The 9427-nt window shown below is 56.2% G+C and overlaps 1 protein-coding gene across 1 annotated transcript in view; it reads right to left on the bottom strand.

The window, feature by feature from the left end:
- Nucleotides 1-9427, bottom strand: part of SHANK3 (SH3 and multiple ankyrin repeat domains 3) — a 44998-nt gene that overhangs the window by 19899 nt on the left and 15672 nt on the right. The window contains exons 11-17 of the mRNA XM_006876382.1: nt 9172-9365; nt 8219-8332; nt 3485-3560; nt 3300-3382; nt 2897-3021; nt 2695-2827; nt 1820-1900 (exon numbers count right to left, since the gene is read on the bottom strand). Coding sequence (XP_006876444.1) covers nt 1820-1900; nt 2695-2827; nt 2897-3021; nt 3300-3382; nt 3485-3560; nt 8219-8332; nt 9172-9365 — 806 coding nt within the window. The remainder of the gene's footprint in view (nt 1-1819; nt 1901-2694; nt 2828-2896; nt 3022-3299; nt 3383-3484; nt 3561-8218; nt 8333-9171; nt 9366-9427) is intronic.

Below are 9427 nucleotides of genomic sequence, written 5' to 3' on the forward strand. Positions count from 1 at the left end.
TACATTTTTGAAGCTCCCCTCATAAGTCAGGACATGTCTGTGATAAGACTGCCAACAGTCACATATGTCAGGACACACCCACAATGAAGCTGTTAATGGTCACATTAGGACATGCCTACACAATCCCGTTAATAGTCATATGTCAGCACATGTCCATAATTGGGTCCATGATTAGGCTGTCAATGACCACATATGTAAAGACATGCCCACAGGCTGCTAACAGTCACATGATATGGGACACATCCACCATGAGACTGTTAATGGTCACATTTAACAGTCACATGTCAGGACCTGTCTATGATAAGGCTGTTAATGATCATGTATGTCATGACATGTCTGTGGCGAGGCTGTTAGTGATGTGTGTCGTGACGTGTCTGTGGTGAAGCTGTTAAGGAGCATGCATGTCCGGACATGTCTGTTAGTGTTCATGTATGTCAAGATATGTCTGTGGTGAGGCTGCTAGTGATTGTGCGTGTCAGGACATATCTGTGGTGAGGCTGTTAGTGAACGTGCATGTCAGGACATGTCTGTGGTGAGGCTGTTAGTGACCATGCGTGTCGTCAGGACATGTCTGTGGCAAGGCTGTTAATGGTCATGTGTGTCAGGACATGTCTGTGGTGAGGTTGCTAGTGATCATGTGTGTCTTGGCATGTCTGTGGCGAGGCTGTTAATGATCATGTGTGTCAAGACACGTCTGTGGTGAGGCTGTTAGTGATCATGTGTGTCGTGACATGTCTGTGGCGAGGCTGTTAATGATCATGTGTGTCAAGACATGTCTGTGGTGAGGCTGCTAGTGATCATATATGTCGTGACATGTCTGTGGCAAGACTGTTAGTGATCATGTGTGTCAGGACAAGTCTGTGGTGAGGCTGTTAATTATCAGGTGTGCCAATATATGTCCATGGTGGGATGTTAATGGTCATGTGTGCCAGGGTATGTCGGCAATGAGACTGTCAATGGTCATGTGTGTCAGAACATGTCGTGTGTGTGTGTGTGCGTGGACATGTCTGTGGTGAGGCTATTAATGGTCACATGTGTTGGGGCATGTCTATCGTGAGGATGCTCATGGTCACGTGTGTTAGAACATGTTTGTTGTGAGGCTATTAATGATCACATGTCAGGGCATGTCTATCTTGAGTGTATTAATGGTCACGTGTGTCAGGACATGTCTGTCATGAGGCTGTCACTGGTCACGTGTCAGGACATGTCCATGGTGAGGTTGGGAACAGTCACGTCTTATCAGAACACACCCATGATGAGGTCCCATCAAAAGCCTGACACCCTCTTATTCCCTCCCTCACAGCACACAGGCTTTCTCATCAGCACACTGTTAAAGTCTCGCAAGCGCCTTCTGAGGTTGCCCCACCTGACCGATGAGCAGCCAGACACAGAGAGAATCAAGTGAGTGCAAAGGCCGCTCACAGAGCAGCTGGCAGAACCCCACCGGCCCTGCCGTCCTTCAGTCAGATGAGGTGCACGAGTGAAGTCAGAACAGAGCTGTGGCGAGCCCAGAGACGACCCATGCACACACACAGGCACCTACAGTCACATGTGCACACACATGCATGCGGATGCACACCTGCACTAACACATGCATATGCATCCTTGCACACACGCTTGCACACAGAGAAAGGACACCTGAGGTCAAGGCCCTTCTACCCAAACACACCTGTTCGTGTCATGCCCAGTCCCTGAACCCCAGCCCACAGATGGCCCATTTTCAGCACCGTGGCAGTATGCCATGCATTTGCCATTTGACCTACTCATAGGTCTGTCCGTTCTCGCCTGTCCCACCTGCCAGTGTCCGCCTGCCACTCACCAAGCTCCTCCAGTTCAGCCGTCATGGACTTGGAGCGGAGGGTCAGTGTGGTGCTGGGGGCCCTCTTGGGGGGAGGCGGGGCTGCAAAGAAGAGGGAGCCTTTGGCCCTCCTGTCCAGCAGCAGGCGGCGTGGCGTGGCCAGGTGCAGATGCCACTTCCGCTCCACCGCCTGGACCTCCTCGTACTCCCGCGAGGAGGAGTCGCACTGCGCGAGGATCTTGTTGAGGCTGCGGCTGGATGCAAACTTCTTCATGGCGAGGGAGCTCAGGGGCCCCCAGGGCTGAGGCCGTGGGACGGTGGTCAAGGGCCCCTGGCTCGGAGGGCCATGGAGTGGGGGCTGGGAGGGGGCTCCCCACAGGCCCAGCTCTGGCTGCCCCTGAGCACCCGCCTGGGTCCAGGCAGCCCTCAGCCTCCTGGGGGCCACGGGTGTGGCCAAGTGGAGCCGCAGGGCCTAGGCTAGGCCCAGGCTGCGGCCGCCACGGCGCGGCAGGAAGACGCCTTTCCTCTTCCCTTCAGGTGCCGCCTCCCCCTTCCCTCCGACAATAAGGCAGCGCAGCGTCAACCTCACGGTTGCTATGGCAACTCCGGCCTCCAAGCAGCTGCTGCTGGTGTTGAAAGGAGGGCGGCCACCACACCAGGGGCTGGGGGAGCCAGGAAGGAGGAGGCAGGGGCCCTAGGAAGTCATATGGGCCTAAGGACAGGCCACCCAGGTCAGGGGTCAGAGACCAGAGGTCAGTAGGCTAACCTCAGAGCTGGGGTTGGGCCCAAGACCCAAATCTGGATCCCTTGTCTGGGTTCAGCAATCAGATGCCAGCGTTCTAGGGCCAGGGGTGGGAATGTTAAGAGGGGCTAGGGACAGTGGCCTGAGCCCTCACCTCGGCGGCGAGCTCCATCTTCTTCAGGCTTCCTGGTTACTGACACAACCTTCATGACGAGGCGGTTCCCTCCCTGACGGATCAGGGCCACCACCTGCTTATGGCCCACCTTCACCACGTTCACACCGTTCACCTGCAGACACACAAGCTACTCTAGCTTCCTCTGGGGTCGGGGCGGGCGGGCAGGCGGGACGGGTCTCACCTCGATGAGGAAGTCTCCAGTCCGTAGCCCAGCCCTCCAGGCTACACCCTCCACGTCCACAGACTCCAGATACTGCAGCGCCGGGAAGGCAGGTGTGGGCGTGAACTCCTCGATGGGGGTCTCGGCTGCAAAGGGGTGGCACCGTCACCTCCCACGGGTAGTTAACAGGGGGCTGAGCAGGGCCATGCAGTGGGGGGCCCCCAGCACAGCACCTGAGAATCTGTAGCCCCATCCCCTAAGCATTCCCTGCTTCCCCAACAGCAACAAATGGGACATGAGGGAGGGCCGGAGCCCAGACCTACACCACATCTACCATCTCCAGGAGACTGGGAGCAAGAGCCAGGAAACATGCCCTGAGCACACGCCCACCCCCTCAGCCCCTGCACAGAGCCCCAGCCAGCACCTTTGGCCCCTCGGAGGACAAAGCCGAAGCCCTCGTGGTCCCGTTTCTGCAGCACGGCCACCTTGTCCTCGATGACATAGTCACTGAGAGGAGAGCAGAGAGGCTGCGGGCCAGCAGGGCTCAGTCCCCCCTCTCCTCGCCCTCTGACCTCTGCCCCCACCCTCCATATGCCCCGGCCACCTTACCTGTGGGATGTGAAGCTGTCGTAGGAGCCCACTGTGTAGTGGCGGAAAAGTCGCTTGGTCCGGTCCTCCCGAGTTTCTGAAGGGAGTTTCAGGAGCTGATGGAGGGGTCACGTCCTGCAACTGGACTGAACTGCCCCCAACTGTGCCAACCACGTCTGCCCATGCGCACTCATGCGTGCCCAGACAGAAAGGGCCAGGAGTTCCGAGGAGCTGGGTGGGAATCCTGGGCTCTGGGGTGGGGGGTGGGGGGGGGGGGGCTGTCTCATGTCTGTGTCCGAGAACTGCAGTAATGTATCAGGCTGTGACACATGTGTATGCATCTTTGTATCCATGACCCAGTCCGGCATGCTGTGTTCGTGTGTCTGTCTACAAACGTCCATGGCCCACAGTTGTGTACAAATGCCACGACGTGCCCCCCAGGCAGCAGTGCGGGAGGGGGGGCTGCCTCATGTTGTCACCAGCACAGCCCCTGACTGTGGCTGGAAGTCACATCAGTGCCTCCGCAGGACTCCCCCAAAGCTGTCCTAGTGATTGTAGTCTCGCCCGGCAGGCACGGCACGACTGGCCACTGTCACCTCCTGTTCAGCTGCAGTGTCCACCCCAGATTCCAGCCTAGTCCCAGCCTTGCTTCCTGGTGCCTCAAGCAGCTCTTCAAGACAAGGCGGCCATGAGGACCCAGCACCTCCCTCGTCCTCTCTCCGGGCACGTCTCCAGACCCCAATATTCCTCCGACAGGTACTTATCAATCTGCTACTGGGTCCTGGGCACTGTTTGCTTTGGGTTCTGGGAATATAGAAAAGACTAGTATCTGTCCTCGTGGAATTTGTGAGCTATTTGGGAAGGAGAATACACTAACCAAAGAAAAGGAAAACCCCAGATATTGAGTACTGACAGGAAATGTGCAGGGAACAGGTCAGCTCGTAGTGGCCACAGGAAGGGAGCCCCTATGACAGAACAGCTGTGGGCCAGCAGGGTAGGATTTCTGGGGAGGGGCCAGCAAGAACGAGTCCACAGTGTTTGTAGGGTACCCAGAGGGCAGGAGCTGTGAGGCTGGGGCAGATGTGAGATTAACGGGGGTCCACGGTGTCCCCCACTAACTGTGAGCGCCGTAAGAGTACAGACCATGTCTTGATTATCTCTGTAACCCTATGCCAAGCACAGGGCCTGGAAAAAGCAGGGTCATCAGGCGTTGGACAAATGGGTGGACGCACCGTTGTATGGCTCAGGGCACAGGTAGACCTGTGACAGATGTTGTTGTTGTTGCTAAGTGTCATCAAGTCGGTTCTGACCCACAGTGACCCTGCACAGCTTTTCCCAGCAGCAACTGGTGGGTTTCAACTGCTGACCTTCTGGTTGGCAGTCTAGTGTGTATCCTACAGTGTCACAGGGACCAAAATAGATGTGTAAGTGGACGGGTCACTGGACGTGTGGTCAGCTAGGTCAAATGATAAAAGGACACATGAACGAGAGGGGGGTGGGTGGATTTTCTAAAGGCTCTGTCGATCTATGGGCTGATAGGTGAGTACATGGGTGCTAGGAGTATGGGGGAGTCAAAGGATAGATGGAAAGAAAGATGGGGGGATGGAAGGACCCCCTAAACCCAAACTCACTGCCGCTGAGATGATTCCCTGTAAAACAGGAGGACCGTTCCCCAGGACCTCCAAGACTATAAACCATCCCAGGAGCAAACATCCTCATCATTCGTCCTTGGAGCATCTGCTGTGTTTGAACTGCTGACCTTGCAGTTAGCAGCCCAATGATTATCGCACAGGCTCCTATTCATGTCAGAATCACAGATGTACGAGGAGGACTGGCCTGTGTCAACGTCCTGCAGTTAAATCCTGTGACCCTCAGGAAGCTGACTGTGCCCTTGAGTCTTTCACGGAGGGAAAAACCATCTGTGGAAGCCCCCACGTTCTGACGGCTGTATTTTCCCACATCAACACCCTCCCAGTACTTGCTTCTCCTCCTCCTCTTCCCACAGGCACCACGGTGGCCAAGAATACCTGCGTCCATCCTTCTGAGCCCCTGACCATTTGAGCCAGCCACACCATTCAAGTGGGTCCCAGACTTTCTGCCCCCTGCCCCTCCACACCAGCCCTGATGTGGTAGTGTGCGCGGCACCTGCCTGCTTGCAGACGCTCACCAACTTTGCAGTTCATTAGCTTCGCAGTTTTGGATTTTATCGACCAAACCAACTGTATTCATTACATAACTCAGACTCACTTTCCGGTTTTGTTAATCATACACGTAAAAGCCAGCTGAAGCAAAAACACTAGCATGACCTCTCCAAAATGACAAGCAACCACACGGAAAGAAAGGAGGTGTGCCGTCACGCCAGCACGCAGCTGGCAGGACCTCACGCAGACCTGCCCCTGGGTCTTCCTAGTCATCCTTCCTCAGTCAACGTGGAATGACATGACTGCAGCCCCTCCCAACAAGCCGGCCTGAGCAAGGGAAGGGGGACCCATCTCAGTGCCAGGACTGGCCGGCAGGGCCCCACCTGCTTCTCAGTCCTTCCTGGTCCTCACTTCTGTCCCAGAAGCAAGTGTTTTGGACTTGGGCCTATTGGATACCAGCTCCTGGCCCCTCTAGCAGAACTCAGCCCAGACTCTGGTCAGAGGATGCTCACAGCAGTCTCTGCTGAGGAGGGTGGGAGGAGGCCATGCGCTCACCCTTCCCAATGCACTTCCCGACCAGGCAAGGCCTCCAGCTTCTCCACAGACTCCTGCTGGCTCTGCTCCTAACCCTCAACAAGCTGCCCCCAGCCTCCCTCCTGCCTGCCATACTGCTCGGGTTGCGTGGCTGTGGCTTGCTCCCAGTCCAGCTGCACACAAGCTCCACTCACCCGATCCACGAGGGGCAGTAGCTACGCCCTAAGACCCTTGGAGCCACCAGTGAGACCAGACCACAGCTCTGCCATTCGGGGCTGGGATTCAACCTCTTGGAACCACACTCATCTCTCGGGGTTGCTGGCAGCAGTCACGCATCAAGAGGCCTGAAGGGTCCAGGTACCCAGCGTAGACGTAACACACCAGGCCTATCCCACAGCAATACCTGCACAAGGCTCAGTTCAAATCCCACCTCCACTACACAAATTATTCCACCACAGGGCCCCAGCAAACCCACGCACATGCATGTGCCCCTACATACATGTCCACACATACATGCTGTCATGGTGACTACACAGCTACAGCCATTGGATCCTGCCTTCATAGCCAACAATAAATACAAAACAAATTGCATCCAAACAAAACATGCCATGTGCATGTGCCCAGACACGAAACACCACACGCACATTCACACACAGCACACATGTACACATCTGCACACATCACGTCACATGCACGTGCTCCAAACACAACATGCCTCCACACACACATCTAGACACATCACATGCCAGAGACAACAACAGCACACGCACCACACACTGCATACACATGGCAGGAATCAACACGCCATGTATACAGCTAGACACAGGACTCGTTCACACATCTAGACACAACACACCACATGCACACATCCATACATGTTCAGACACACTCCAAATCACATGTGCATGCTCCAGACACAACACACACGTCCAAATATCCCACATCACGTGCAAAGACACCACATGCATATGTGCCCCACATACGCACATGCTGCACACACACCACATTTACACCTCCATACGCATGCCTAAACACATCCCACACATGCTCCAGACATAACACAACACATACTCATGCCCCACACACCATTCATGTGTCATGTGTCTCACACAAGTACATACTATACACACCACTTATGTCCCACACATGCACACGTGTATGCATTCCACATACCACACATCTCACGTATGCACACTGTGCATGCCACATGTATGCACACATGGCCCACCTATGTATACTCACGACACACATGTACACTCTATGGTACACATATGGACCACACATATACAGTACACACTCCACATACACCACACACATCATGTGCACCCCACACTGGCTTGTGCCACTCCTGTAAGGTTTGCTGGTCCTCCAGATCATGGGGTTGGGGACCAGGCCAACAGCAGGGTCTGGCCAGAGGGCTCCGAAGGACCAGTCTCAGCCTCCACCAGTAAGAACTCTAGATGCCCAGACTCCCCAGGGGGCTGGACTGAGGCCTTTTCCAATCCGGGGGGCAGCCCACTACAGTGTGGCCCTAGCTCACCGAGGGCAGCCCCTCTGGCTCTAAGTGGTCTCATTTCCTCTGGGCTGGTCTTGGCCTGCCTGCTCTACCCACTCAGACAATCTGTCCACCTTGGACAGATGCCTCCTTTCTCCCAGTGACCTTCTTTACATGCCCTCCAGCCAGGAAAGAGCTGCGCCTCCAAGGACCTCCTGTTTGCGTGGACCATGCGGGGCTGCCTCAAGGCCATGGGACTTGTGCGCAATCACTCAGCTGTCTTCTTGCACATGAGTATGCATCCGTCATGCGTGTTCTGCAGGCATGGCACGTCAGTCTTCACTGTGTGCAATGTGTATGTCCATTACCTGTGTACCTGGTTACCTGTATGAGGGTCTGTAAGTATGTGAGATGGTGGACACCCAGGTGTGTATCTGGTTGGGTACATGAGTTTGCATGCAGTTTGAGGTGTGTTGGGTTGCACTTCTAGTCTCTTGGATGTGGACACCCTATGAACTTAACTCCCAGCAAGACCAAAGGGCTCTGGGAAGGGATGTGTCCTCAAGAGCGTACAGGGTCACTCACCGTGCCGTGTGTCATACTGTCTCATCTGCACCTCCTCCACGCAGTCGGCCGGGAACCAGCCTGTGCGGCCTTTCACGGTGCCCTCCCAGAAACCGCCCTCCCCGATGCTGAGCACTGGAGGGACAGAGCCAGGCGGGCTGTTAGAACATAGTTGCCCAGGTCCCCCTCCATGGGCCGCCACCTCCCCAGCCCCAGGCTCAGGTGCCCTCTCTTCTCTCACCATTTCTCCCAGCCTTATCCCACTTCCCTGCTCCTCCCTGGAAAGACTTTGGGACAAGAAGAGGAGGAACAGATGGGTATGGCACAGGATGGGCATGTGGGGGACAGAGAGACACAGATGGACAGACTCAGGGAGACAGAGGACACAGAGAATGGGACCAGCATCCGCTCCCATCCCACCTCTAAGTCAAGCCACATCCTCAATGTCACCCACCCCAGGGGTCACTACCAAGACATCTGGTCATCATGTTGTACCCAGAAGGTTAGACCACATGACAAACCAAGGAGGATCCAACCTTACAACTCTGCTGCTTCCTCAGCTCCCATGGACAGAGGGAAACCCAGAAGACAGAACCCAGAAATGACAAACACCCCCTCACTGGCACAGACGTACCCACAAAATGAGAGGGGCCTCATATTGTCACGGGACTTGCACTGAGAAAACCTCGAAACACAAGGAGGCCATTCTAAACAGAGAGCTGCCTTGTGTCCTGTGATTTTCAGTGCCAGTCCTGTGACAATACCTCATTGGCACAGAAGCGCCCTAGGATGAGGGACCCCCTAACGACAGAAGACTAAGAGAGACTCCCAGGGCAGATGCCCCCCCCCTCCCGCCTCAAGCCATTACAGTGGCCCCCGGGCCCCTCCAGGGAAACCCAGGTCCCCTGGCCTCGGTGGCACGCTGGCGGCCTGGCAACCCCGAGCCCCCCGGCCCCGCCCCCGCCGGCCCTCACCCTTCACGGCCTCGCCGCGGTGCAGTGGGATCTCGCCCTCGCCCTGCGGGGTGTGCGCCTTCACCGCGATGAACTTGCGGCCAGGAACGGCGCTGTAAAGTTTCCGCTTCGGGCCCCGGGGCGGCGGTGCGGGGGGCGCGGGGGCCACCGGGCCAGGGCCAGCTGCGGCGCCCGGGCCACCTGGGCCGCTTGGGCTGTAGACGAACACGTAGGTGACGGAGGCGATACCAGGGGGCAGCGGGCACGCGAAGCCGGC

The sequence above is a fragment of the Chrysochloris asiatica genome, unplaced genomic scaffold (assembly GCF_000296735.1).
Source record: "Chrysochloris asiatica unplaced genomic scaffold, ChrAsi1.0 scaffold00378, whole genome shotgun sequence".
In the NCBI taxonomy this organism is placed as follows: Eukaryota; Metazoa; Chordata; class Mammalia; order Afrosoricida; family Chrysochloridae; genus Chrysochloris; species Chrysochloris asiatica.